This window comes from Carassius gibelio, chromosome A7 (genome assembly GCF_023724105.1).
Source record: "Carassius gibelio isolate Cgi1373 ecotype wild population from Czech Republic chromosome A7, carGib1.2-hapl.c, whole genome shotgun sequence".
Lineage (NCBI taxonomy): Eukaryota > Metazoa > Chordata > Actinopteri > Cypriniformes > Cyprinidae > Carassius > Carassius gibelio.
The window spans coordinates 20,688,118-20,700,670 of record NC_068377.1 but is presented as its reverse complement, the minus strand read 5'-3'; the positions used below and the strand labels follow the sequence as shown (position 1 = coordinate 20,700,670).

General features: G+C 38.5%; 2 protein-coding genes and 1 long non-coding RNA gene across 6 annotated transcripts; 2 read left to right on the top strand and 1 right to left on the bottom strand.

Moving 5' to 3' along the window:
* The first annotated feature begins 721 nt into the window (after positions 1 to 721).
* Positions 722 to 5,589, top strand: LOC128016779 (repressor of RNA polymerase III transcription MAF1 homolog). 4 transcript variants are annotated; one of them, XM_052601567.1, is made up of 8 exons: positions 722 to 1,246; positions 1,893 to 1,977; positions 3,645 to 3,776; positions 3,859 to 4,021; positions 4,167 to 4,288; positions 4,374 to 4,493; positions 4,570 to 4,662; positions 4,844 to 5,589. In XM_052601567.1, the coding sequence occupies exons 2-8, from the start codon at positions 1,895 to 1,897 to the stop codon at positions 4,866 to 4,868; spliced, it is 738 nt and encodes a 245-aa protein (XP_052457527.1). In that variant the 5' UTR covers positions 722 to 1,246; positions 1,893 to 1,894; the 3' UTR covers positions 4,869 to 5,589. The 4 variants fall into 4 exon arrangements, with proteins under 4 accessions (XP_052457527.1, XP_052457525.1, XP_052457528.1 ...); XM_052601565.1 differs by having other exon boundaries at positions 730 to 1,246; positions 3,642 to 3,776; XM_052601568.1 differs by lacking the exon at positions 722 to 1,246 and adding an exon at positions 1,549 to 1,808.
* LOC128016781 (uncharacterized) lies at positions 4,653 to 6,559 on the bottom strand. The gene is made up of 3 exons (XR_008184286.1): positions 6,413 to 6,559; positions 6,277 to 6,312; positions 4,653 to 5,156 (listed from the first exon to the last, which is right to left on the bottom strand). It is a non-coding gene; the product is annotated as an uncharacterized LOC128016781 (long non-coding RNA).
* LOC128016778 (leucine-rich repeat-containing protein 14) lies at positions 5,913 to 10,783 on the top strand. The gene is made up of 4 exons (XM_052601564.1): positions 5,913 to 6,326; positions 6,423 to 6,700; positions 8,569 to 9,432; positions 9,586 to 10,783. Exons 2-4 carry the CDS (start codon positions 6,423 to 6,425, stop codon positions 10,163 to 10,165), a joined length of 1,722 nt encoding a protein of 573 aa, XP_052457524.1. The 5' UTR covers positions 5,913 to 6,326; the 3' UTR covers positions 10,166 to 10,783.
* The last annotated feature ends 1,770 nt before the right edge of the window (positions 10,784 to 12,553 follow it).

Below are 12,553 nucleotides of genomic sequence, written 5' to 3'. Positions count from 1 at the left end.
AAATAAACTGATTTCATAGGGCCCTATGATGACATATTCAATGACTGGTGATTTTCTTGTGATGAGATGTTAGCGTAACGTTAGTGCAGAGGCAGCAGGACATCTCATGAACTTAAGTGACATGACATTCAGCGAAGTATGGTGACCCATACTCAGAATTTGTGCTCTGCATTTAACTCATCCAAAGTGCACACACAGTGTGAACACACACACCTGGAGCAGTGGGCGGCCATTTATGCTGCAGCGCCCAGGGAGAAGTTGGGGGTTCGGTGCCCTGCTCAAAGTTGTGGTATTGCCGGCCCAAAACTCAAACCCACAACCCTAGGGTTAGGAGTCAAACTCTCTAACCACTAGGCCACAATTTCCCGTTAACCTTTTAAATCGTCTGTTACATCATCTATTATTCAGTTTACATACAAGAGCCACAAAGAGTTTGTGTGCAGTAAGACTCTAAAAAAAGAAACATTCTGTGATATGTGGCCTTTTTACCCTTAACTGATAATATTTTTTTAACTTATATATATATGGCAATACCATGACTCGAACCGGGCGACCTTCGGTTAACTAGTCCAAGTCTCTAACCATTAGGCCACAGCTGCCCTTATTATTATTATTATTATTATTATTATTATTATTATTATTATTATTATTATTATTATTACATCTTCAACATATCTGGTCCACACTCCCAGTACAGCAGGTGGCGGTTATCCACCAATAATAAAAAAAAAAAGGAAGAGGCGTGGCTTGTACGTTGTTCTCGGAGATAGAGACTGTTGTTGGTTTTTCCAGATTTTTACAAACGTAAGACAAGAAATAGGAGACGTAATCGTTAGCGAGAGGTCACAAGCGCTAATTTAAGTATCGGTTGGATCAAGTCTCGTAATTTAAACCGACAATTATCGTTTTCAGGAGGATCTAGGTCAAGAAAGGGATGCTGCTGTTACAGACACAAATGCTGAAATTTATGTTGCGTTTTTTCAAAATAAGAAGCCTTGTCGTAAGCCGAATATGTCAATCTCGACCGAGTCATTTTCTAATCGAATGATTTTTCATTGTACAAAGTATTTTATTTCTGTCCCGCACCGCGCGTAGACGCCAAAGCATTTTTAGCTTGTATTGTATTGTTAGTTGGACAACAACTCCGCAAACTGATCTGTTTGTGAGCCGAACCTAACTAACTAGGTTACTGTATTCATTCGCCCAGAATTTTTTTTATTTGGAAAGTGGCAGTACAACAGTAAAGGTAAGCATTACGATCGATACACTGTCAAATGTCGTCATAATTAAAGTATAGTTGGTCAGTTGTTGATTGTAAATAATCGAATGTATTTATTCCTAAGCCACTTTGCTCTTTCGTAACGTAATATTGTCTTATTTTCTTATTTTGCCAGTAAATATGCCCACTTTAGTCTTGTGTATTTTTATTTTTTTAACCTCACACGCCCATGTCGATTTATAAAGTAGGAAGTGCTTGTTGGGGGGAGGGGCAGATGTGCTCTTACGATTATCTAATGGTTTTCAGATGTAGAGTCAACAAATAATCCCTCTTTTAATGAAGTTTTATGTGTGGTCTATTGAGTTCGCAACTTATGCAATACAAAAAAATGGAAATTATGTATTTTATTTAAACAAAAATGCCATTTTCTTGTTCATACATACAATAATGTGTCCATACGTAAACTTGTTTTTAGTAACGCACTAAGCGGGAGTTATTTCACTTTTCATGTAAATAACCAACGCTACACGCACCCAACGGTTTCCATTCGGGCATCTCCATTAGTGTTTCACTTGAACTCGATACAACTGTTAGTATGTAACAAGTTATGCACAAAAAAAATGAATGGCAGACACTTGGCTTCTGTTAAGTGTGTGTGTGTTTTGTTTTCCAGCTATGAAGCTTTTAGAGAATTCCCTTTTTGAGGCATTGAGCTCCCAGCTGTGTGTTGAAACTGGAGATTCCCACATCCTAGGCAGGTATGAACTTTGAAAATAATATCAAATGCTTTTTCTTTTAACTGTTTTGAACTCGAAGTGTTGTGATTTACAAAAATGTGTGGTACCTTGTAAAACCTGGATATATGAGAGAAAATGTCAAGTGTGCTCAGGCTTTGCAAAGTCTCTTAAAGTCTCAAAGTCTCTCACTTCCAAATTTTCAAACCCAAAAATGAAAATTCTGTATTTTACCAGAGACCCACCCTCATGTCATTTCAAACTTTGACTCTTATAGTGCTCAATGGATATGTGTTGATCAATGTTTAAAAGCCTCTATTAAATCTGTGTCTCTTCAGAAGACTAGAATCAAATCACTCTATTCATAGGGATTATTTTTATGATCTCATTATGAACTTTTTGAATCTTCAAAGTTTTTGTGGAATGAACTGTCAATGAGGGGACCAAAATGTCTCAGGTTCCATTAAAAATACCATCATTTGTGTTAAGAATATTCATTATTCATAATTCATAAAGGTTAATGAACGACATAAGGGTGAGTAAATGCTGACAGAATTTTTCACTTTTGGGTGGACTATCCCTTTAAAATCATGTAAATGTCTGCAGTTAATGCACAGATTAATGAATACACAGTCCTAAAATATTTAATTTGGTACAGATGGCTCTTTCGGAGTGCAGTCTCCGTAAAAATATAAAGAATCCTTATCCAGTCGACACAAACAACTGGAAAATTAATGGAAATTCATTGGTTAAAAGAGTGCCCTGGATTTAAGTTGTTTTAGAGGGTTTAATCCTTGTGTTTTAACAACTGTGTCTCTTAATTCAGTAGTTCCATACTTTAATAATTTCAAACAATGTCACAGTGCTGAATGCTGATGTAAGTGATTATTTAATCTGTTTTGTTTTCACTAGTGTATACTCGTTTCATGGTTATCTTTTGGGTTTAAAACTGTATGGTAATAATTCCTTTCACTTTGTGAAGACGTAATAATATACCCTGAATAGACAACTTGTTTGTTGTATTTGTTGATTGTTGTACCCCTGACACAGTGTCCTCTAACACATACCAGTGTGGCTATTTAGGGGTGCATGTAAACACAGCTGTGTTTTATACGATCTGCCAGCTTCTGTAGAATTTAATCATGTTATTGGACTAGTGTAGAGTGCAGTACAGAGAGATCAAAGGTGGTATTTGATTAGAGTACAGATACTATATATATATATAGTGTGTTTGCTTGTTTCTTCTGCTGATTTGAGGAGCTTCAACACCACTTGAAGGAAATGGGCAACAGTGTCCTGAATCATCTCTGTGTGTCAACCTTTACCCTTCACCTATAAATACTCAAAGGACTGTTACTGGGACAGTCTAAAGTTGCACAACCTCTTTTGCATAAGACAGCAAGATACGCATGCACAATTTTCCCATTCCCTCCCCCCTCGCTGTACATCTGTGACATTTTTGCCAAGCCTAAAAATATAGGTTTGGATAAATCTAGCAGTCGAGGTTGGGAAGATTCAAACATTTGTTTTAATCTTATTCAAGTAGTTAGAATTTTACTGCAATTAAAAAAAAGTTTGTATCTTATATGAAACCCAAACAATATATTATGTCGACATTTGTGTGTGCAGTTTATTCTTATAATAATCAGATCAATCGCTTTGTTATTCCTTTTCTCTTTTCCTATTAGTAGGATCGAGAGCTACTCGTGCAAGATGGCTGGTGATGACAAGCACATGTTTAAGCAGTTCTGTCAGGAAGGGGAGCCACATGTTCTGGAAGCGCTGTCACCCCCTCAGTCCAGCAGTGCTCCGAGCCCTAACCTGTAAGCCTTAACGCATGACCATAGGCTTCACCTCAGCAATTGTGGTTACACTACACAATCTCTCTTGTGCGCTTTATTTTAGATTGGGGAAGAGTGCGGAGGATGGAGAGAACCCACTAAGTGATAAGTGTTGCAGGAAGACCTTGTTCTACCTTATCACCACCCTGAACGAGTCGTTCCGGCCCGATTATGATTTCAGTGCTGCCCGTGCCCATGAGTTCAGCCGAGAGCCCAGTGTTAACTGGGTTAGTATGACTGGTTTCCACTGTATCATGAAAACACATCTGCTGTGTAAAGAGCTTATGTAAAAAGTAGTTTTGAAAGGGTTGTATATGAACCTTTCGGAGGTTGTTTGATTGTGTTTTCTAACGGTCTGTTTGTGTCCTTCAGGTGGTTGAGTCTGTTAATAGCAGCCTTTATTCTGCTGTGGGGGAGCAGTTTAACTCTTTAGGCCCAGAACTGTGGAATGCAATTGATCAAGAGATAAACCTGCAGAGCTGTGACATCTATAGGTGTGTGAGGAGAAAATAAATGATTTATTCCTCATTAAATGTGTTCTGTACACTTATTTTAATACAGCCATTATGTTGTTTGTAGCTACAACCCAGACCTTGACTCTGACCCGTTCGGTGAGGAAGGCAGCCTGTGGTCCTTCAATTACTTCTTTTACAACAAGAAGCTTAAACGCATTGTATTCTTCACTTGCCGCTCAGTCAGGTCAGTAATCACTCACTGTACACACATTATATAAAAGTAATTTACTTGTCTTTTTTTAACATCATCATCTGTTCAGTGTTCTCAGTAGTTATGGTCGCAGTGGTCTTAACAATGAGTTGGACATGGAGTTGGATGATGAAGAGGAAGTGGACAACTTCATGGAAGACAGGTGAGATTGATTTAATGAAGACATCTTCATACACCACGTAATTCATAAAGGCTCAAGTTGTCATAGACCATTAAAACAGGGAAAAAATAAATAATTGTGATTTTTACAATATGTAATAGGTCTGTGAGCCATCTCTGTTTGCCATAGTCTTTTAAAAAGGTATCTTTGTTCTGTTTTGCAGGTTCCCCCGAGCTCTGTGCGTCTAAAGCTTTCTCAGGGATGACAACCTGTGCCTCAGCCAAATGACCTATCCTTTGCACACAATTCCTTCTGTCCTCTTTAAGGGGGAAAACATTTTTATTTTCTGGGGATTTTTATAAAGGCGTTTCGTTTTTACTTTGGTCTACTGTGGGCTGAGGAGGGTTAATTTTACAACTTCCATTTGCCTCTAAAGAACTAAGAGACTTCCAAGAGAGCTGCTTGGACAAGGTCTGACATTGACTCATTTAGGCATTGGCTGAGACGAATAAAAACCCATTGGAGACCAGTTCATCCTAGAAGAGAAAGTCACATTCAGACACAAGCATGTTAACAGTGGACCTATAGACATTTTAGACTTATTTTTTTCTGAAATCTTTATGTAAGACTGAACTATAAAGCTTTTTTGGGAAATTTAATTATTTGAAATTCATCTATTTTAGTATACACCACACTGATTTGTATTATTATTAAATGTCTTCAGGTTTCTGTGCCAATCGTTGTTTTGGCATAGCTGTATAGTAAACATGCAAACCAAATATTTGTTGAAGCTTTTAAGCTGTCCATGAATATGTAAATTTTTCATAATGATGTGAATTGTATAAATAACAGACATGACATGGAAAGAAAAATGAGAATGGAATATGTTGCTTGTTGCCAGATATGCAAATAGCATTCAATTAAAATGATTAAACATCTGGAACAATAAAAATACAGGTTTCATCACCATATTAGGCTTTTATATTCACTTTTATCTCTTCATTTGTAACTGTTTTTTAATACTTGTTCTACCTTAATACCTGGCTTTGTGTTTAATCCAATGCACACAAAAAAAATGGTTCAATGTCAAGATTTTTATTTTAAATAAAGTATATAGTTGGTTTACAAACTAATAACTAACAATGCAGTAACAATCAATTTGTTGACCTTTTTTTTCATTTTGCGATAAAATTTATTTATTATGGAAGTGCAAAACCAATTTTTACGCGTTAGAAGTTGCACATCTTCACTATCATAGTTCCTTCCTTGTTGATTTTGGGTCAGGCGTCGTCGCCAAATAAATGTGTCTTTGTTGCGTCATCAAAAGGCGACTATGTTCAGCCGTAAATATCGGGAATGGAGTCGGAGCGGCATGGAAAAACACCCCAGATATTTTTTTAAAAATTGTAAGATTTATACTGATCGCACAGAGTTATATTTTACAAGTCAATTTCTCATGTTCCGCGTATTGTTCTCAAGCCATAAAGCAGAGAAAAATTGCTACAACGCGCTAAAGATTGATCAAATATTAAATCCTATATTTTGGTGTGGTAAATTAGACATTTAAGACGCTCGTGACATTCAGATGCCTGTTGAGCGAGTATAACTGAATATAAGATGCAGGATTACAGTGTGATGAGGGAGGTCATTTTGTACCTGCTTTGAAAACATCGATGTGATTTCCGGGGCATTCTGGAGAAACAAAGGTTTGTTTCTTTAGTTTCTTGTTAATTAATCGACATGCTGTAATCGGCAGTTTGATTTGTAGTATTAATCCCTGATGCGTCCTCACCTGTGCACAGATGGTGCAGTCTTTGGTGAAGCTGTGCGCCCGGGAGGTGGTGAGTGACCACAGCTCCTCGCCGTGTTGGTTGAGTTGTGTGCCGCGGGAGCTCTACCGAGCGTTACTGGACGCCGCCTTCACCCACTGCCGTCCTCTAGCTGTCGGTGAGCTCGTCCAGCGGTGGCCCGAGAGAACACTGACCGTTGGAGGCAGCAGAAAAGCGGACGAGTGTCCCCCGAACCGCCTCTGCGTCCAGGCTCTGCTGCTGGCTGTGGTCAGGGGACTGACGGACAAGAGGTACGGATGTGTTCTCTCTACATGTCCCTTTTCAATTGAATGACAGAGGGTGCCATAGAAGAGACGTACGCAGTAAAGTGCCAGCATGTTACACATAGAAATGAAATTAATCATAACAGCATGTGATATGTAGAAGTGTCGTTACTAAGGCATGCACGGATGACAAATAATATAGGAATTAATAAAATGCTGACTTTTTAATATCAAGTTATTTTCTAGTATTGAACCTCAACACACACAAATAAAAAAGCCCATAAAATGATATATTGACATTATATATATTTTTTAAATTAGCCACTAAACTGTAATATATGCTATGTGTGTGTGTGTGTGTGTACATATAATATATGTGTGTGTGTATATATATATATATATATATATATATATATATATATATATATATAGTTTACATCTGTGAATAGTTTAGTGGCTAATTAAAAAATATATATAATATATTTGTTATATATATATATATATATATATATATATATATATATATATATATATATATATTTATTTGTGTGTGTTGAGGTTTGGGATACAGCTTTGTCATAATTATTCAACCCCTGCTGTTTTTAAGTCACTAATATACTGCCGAAGACTTTGCAAGATGGCCTGATGAAAGGAGGAAAAAAACATTTCAATGCAGAGTATAAGAATAACAGACAAGCATGTTGGGACATCTTGCCTAATGCCACTCTTAACCAAGATGAACATAAAACACTGACTTGAATGTGCTAAAATTCATTTAATTAGACCCGTGGAGTTCTGGAAGAGTGTTTTATGGAGTTATGTTATATACAACCGGTCGTGAGACTAGGCTGGACGTATGCACTTTAAGTCGTGTGTAGAATTTATACCCGTTGCACCATCTCTGTGTTGTGCTACGTCTGAGACTAAACCTTATGCCTAGTCAGAGGTAGGTGTCAAGTGAAAAGTCATGATTTGCTCTGACATCATTCGTTTTCAGAATCGTCTGTTAGTTTATTCTTACTGCAGACGTGAACTGTAATGCTTATGGACTTGTCTTTACGGGCAGGATAAGAGATATTAATCGCGAAGCTCGATGTAGCCTACCACACCGCTGACAGTAATTGAATACAAATATTTTTTTGTACATCATGTAGCCTAATAATTATGCAGTAAAACATTATATATTAACTGGGATTATTAAAAGAAACTGAACCATTTGACATCTTGGACAGTGTAAATGGTTGGAAATATTCATGTCTGTTAATTCCATTCATTATTTGTAGCATGCCTGCCATCCAATAATTCGCAACATGTTTTGTGCTTTGTTGCTTTTCATCAGAAATAAATGGTCAGCTTTCAAAATTTGCTTTCAAATATTTTCACAAAATACAAACTATAAATGTGTTTCCAGCCACAGAAAGACGCCAGTAAAACACAAAATGTCACGTAAGGTGACCTATATTAGTAGTTGTAGTCATTGTGGTGTGAATGTCATCTCGGATAGATCTGTAACTGCGGGAGAATGTGTCGCGTGAACGCGCCTTTTCTGCGCCAGACGTAGTTGCGCCTGATCGAGGTGCAACAGGTGTAAATATTTATCATTAAGCTGGACGTTGCAAAGCCCAGTGTAGGACTTATACCCAGCTTTTTTACGTCTAAATATTAAATATTTGGTGGAATTTGAAGAAAGCAGTAGCTACGTGGAAACCAAAAACTATCAGTGATCTGGAAGCTTTTTCAAGCAAGGAATGAGCCAAGATTGCAGTAGAGACGTGACAAGCTTCTAAGCACTTGCAGGCAGAGTTTATTGAACATTAGACAGTCATTTTGTTTTCTCTATCACTCTGTTTTTTGTATTGGTTTATATCGAGCTCTCTATGTCCCTCTCTTACCAGGTGTTGCCTGCAGATACTGGATCTCAGTGGACTTCAGTGTGAAAATGGGAGAGTTGAGGACTCGATGGGCGGATGGTCCCTCAGTGTTGCCCTTTGCTCAATGGTGCTACAAGCTCGAGCTGCTGCCTCCAGGGCTCACAGGAGAGATGGAGAAAGAGAGAGAAAAAGAGGACTGGAAGCAGAACGCAACCGGGGCTCTATCAAACGAGACCGGGGCAAGGTAGTGTCTGGGAATAGTGGTCAAGGGAGTCAGGGAGGACACGAAGCGCAAGAAGTAGAGAAGATGGAGTGCAAAACTAATGAACGGATGTTACCAGAAGATGAGTCCGTGAAGGGTGTTAGGAGGAGGATGGAGATCCAGAGAAGAAAGACTTTATCCGAGGGGAAATCAAACACCAGCAGTAATAACAGTAGTTTATGCGACCAAGACTGGGACGAGGTAGTTGTGGTCCATGTCAGGACTGACCTTTTTGTCAATTCTCGTTCCTGGGAGCGTGTCCGTGATGCCCTTAGTCAGCCAGGTCCACTACGGCTCCACTGCCGCTACCTCCGCGTGGAGGAACTCTCGGCACCCTCCATAGCTTGCTTGTTGGGTCTCTTGCCTCAGCAAAATCTGCTAGGTGTGGACATCCGCTACTCCAGCCTTGGGGCGTCAGGCCTGGCTATGCTGCTTCCACTGTTAGCACCTTTTCCTCACCTGCACTCTCTGAGACTGCATTACTGTAACTTGGATTTACAGCGAGCACAGCCTGGCCAGCAGGGGGCACTTCAGGACATGTCTAAAGGACTGAGTTCACTGAAGAAACTAAAGAGATTATGCCTGACTGCACTCCGACTGCCAGGACACCTGCGCCTGCTGCTCAGGTACAGGATAAATGCAATGACGAATAGATATAAATAGATTGCAATACTTTATTTATTTGGGGTGTATTTGACAGCCTGCTTGACAGTGTATGTTTTTCCAAACCCTATGAAAGCAACATTTCTATGAAGTTGGCACATGTTTTCTGTTTGCAGCTCTCTTTCCCAGCCTCTGGAGGTGCTGGAGCTGCCATACCTGTGCCTGACCTCCACGGACCTGGCCTACCTCTCCTGCAGCCAGCACGCTCCATTCCTGAGAGAACTTGACCTGAGCGAGAACTGGCTCGATGAATCGTCCCTGCCCTCTCTGCGCCGTCTCTTAGCTCAAGCCCAGAACTCTCTGTGCCAGCTTTCACTCTGTGGTTGTGGTCTCTCAGACACTCTCCTGGGTGCTCTTCTTCCCTCCCTGTCCTGCTGTCGGGCTTTACGTAGCTTAAGACTGGCCTTAAACCCGCTCTCTAGGACGGGACTGCTTTCCCTGGCCCGTACAGCGGCAGGAATGCCTTCTCTTCGTCTGCTGCTCTATCCCAATCCACTAGAGGAATATGAGCCTGGTCTGCCGGCTCTCCCCTCCAGTGCTCAGCTGCTGGATTGGCGTCTGTTAGAGGAGTCTGAGGACAGGGACTTGACTAGGAGGTTGCTGGAAGAGGTTCTGAACTTGAGAGGACGATCCCGGGACCTTCTAGTGACTTCTGACCTTTTAAATCATAGTCCAGACTTAACTGTGGATGATTAGAGGGTGAATGTCCCAGAACCCACTCTCTTAATAAGTGACTATCAAAACTATTCTTAAACTAGTACTTTCAGAATGTTTGAACCACTCATAGGGAATGTACTTGTGGTAGTTTATACACACAATCTAAAAAGGCCAGCTAGCGGAAACTTTATCGTTATATTATATGCAGTTTCTCACATGAAATGAGTTTGATTTGTATTTGTTTGTTATCCATTACATATGGTTTTATTGCTTTATATGGCAATGTTTATGGCAAACACAGATAGAAGGAACATGAACACTTCTAAAAAGTTTTTTTAACTCGTGTGTCCTTTTCTGAATTTTTTTATGCTACCAGTAATAATAATAACAACTAATTTTGGTATTTTATCAGGGCATTTTTGCCAGTCTAATTTAACCTGACAATTTTCAATGTCTCATAGTGGAAATCAAGACCTAAACGGATAATTTACTGGGAAAATGTAAAACTTGCCCTCTAAATGATTGTATGACTTCATAAAGAACATTCAGACATAATTTCTAACTGTCCTTTAATGACTTTGGTGTTCAATTAACGTTCACAGACACAGAATTAAACCAGTTTGTGAACGTTCCCATGCAACCTGTAACTTATATATATATATAAAAAAATTTGTATTGCACTTTTACAACATTATTATTTGTCCTGGAAATTCTGTTAAAAGGAGTTTTTATTTATTTTTATAATTTGTTTTATTGTGTTACTGGCAAAGGTTGCAGAGTGTAAAACTATCAAAATGCTATCTTGAACAAAGAAGCCATGTCACATACAAATATTATCGTCTTGGTACATTTAATTTACTGTCATTCTCTATTATATTTTGACAGAATAGTTTAAATATTAATTTACTGCAAATTCAATCTCATTATTTAGTCTGATTCCAAAACTATTTTTGAATCTAATATATATTTAGTTTTATAACTAAAATTAAAACCATTTTTGTTACTTACATGCTGATTGAAATAAAATTAGCTTTTTATTTCTTAAAAAAAAAAAAAAAAATCGAATTTACATTTTAAATTTCTTCCCTGTTGCAGTGTCATTATACCAAAAAATATATTTATCATTTAAAAACTAAAACATAATACTTTTCAAATAAGTTTAAACAAAATTGAAGCAATTGCAATTAATTATTCTGTCTATTTATCGATATGTCTTTCTGTGTCAGGGAGAGGATGAGGTTAGAGTATATTAAGAACGATATATCAATAACAGTATATTATGTCATTATTTGACCCTTTCATCCATCTTAAGGCCAAAATACCAATACCAAACCCAATACCTATACAGGTTACTGGGTTCCACAGAACTGATTTCACAGCATTTGTAAGCTTCGTTTTCAAAGGCTTGCTCTGCATGGGGTCCACACGTGTTTCGTTGCTGCTGCAGACCACTCTGCATGACACAACTTCCCCCGTACTGAATAAGGTGTCATGTAAAGCAAGGCTTTCGATGTTCTTTGCTCGGACCTCAATATGAATGTGTTGAGCCCACATAATGTGCATTGGCTGGCCCAATAACATCCTAAAATTCAGACACTTCAGGGCCTCTTCTGCATCCTGGCAGTATTTAAAGGTAACAAAACCATACCCACTTGATAAGTTGGTTGTTTTTGTTCTGCACACTAGCACAGAAGAGATGGGTCCGAATGAGTGGAATTCTGCTTGCAGCAGTTTTTCAGTCACATCTTTGTGCAACCCACCAACAAACAGTGACCCTGTCATTTTGAGCGTCCTTTGGAAAATATTCTCCTCAAAAGCTCCTTGTACAAAGTACAACTGCTGAGAAAAACTCACAAATCTGCGAATAAGTAACAGCTGCGTGCAGTGTGGGATTTAGGCAGCTCTGCTCCTTTTATAGTCTCCGAACGTTCTAACATTGCGATGACGTCACAGTAAACCGCGTCATCGGAACTATGACGTCACCCTGTAGGCTGATCGGCTGTTAGCATGACATTTGTTCCCTCGACAAAGTAAAGTTTATATAGCATTTATCAGAGCAAATCTGACCAAAGTCAACGATAAAAATAAAATAAAACCGATGTTACTGTAAGACAATGGAACATAAATAAAATCCAATTAAAATGCCTGGGAATAAAGACATGTTTTCAACTTAATTTTAATGCCATAAGGATTTTTTGGATTGGCTTTTGGATTGTCGCAAAAAATAAGCTATGTGTTCAACCATAGTTCATTAAATATGCACGTTTTGATGAAAAACGTGTCTCCACGTACCATTCAATAAAATTCGAGCGCATTTAATCTATTAAATAACAGCAGAGTGAGCGAGTTTTTGGAAGTGGTAACACATTTAAGCTTTGTTAGGATGTAAACACAAAATGTTATTTTATCATTGCTTCTATGAAAACC

Coding starts and splice junctions, on each gene's coding strand:
- LOC128016779 (XM_052601565.1), top strand. CDS start 1,895: ATGAAGCTTTTAGAGAATTCCCTTTTTGAGGCATTGAGCTCCCAGCTG. Junction 1,978..3,641: donor GATTCCCACATCCTAGGCAG/GTATGAACTTTG, acceptor TTTTCCTATTAG/TAGGATCGAGAGCTACTCGT. Junction 4,022..4,166: donor GAGAGCCCAGTGTTAACTGG/GTTAGTATGACT, acceptor TGTGTCCTTCAG/GTGGTTGAGTCTGTTAATAG.
- LOC128016778 (XM_052601564.1), top strand. CDS start 6,423: ATGGTGCAGTCTTTGGTGAAGCTGTGCGCCCGGGAGGTGGTGAGTGAC. Junction 6,701..8,568: donor AGGGGACTGACGGACAAGAG/GTACGGATGTGT, acceptor CTCTCTTACCAG/GTGTTGCCTGCAGATACTGG. Junction 9,433..9,585: donor CACCTGCGCCTGCTGCTCAG/GTACAGGATAAA, acceptor TTCTGTTTGCAG/CTCTCTTTCCCAGCCTCTGG.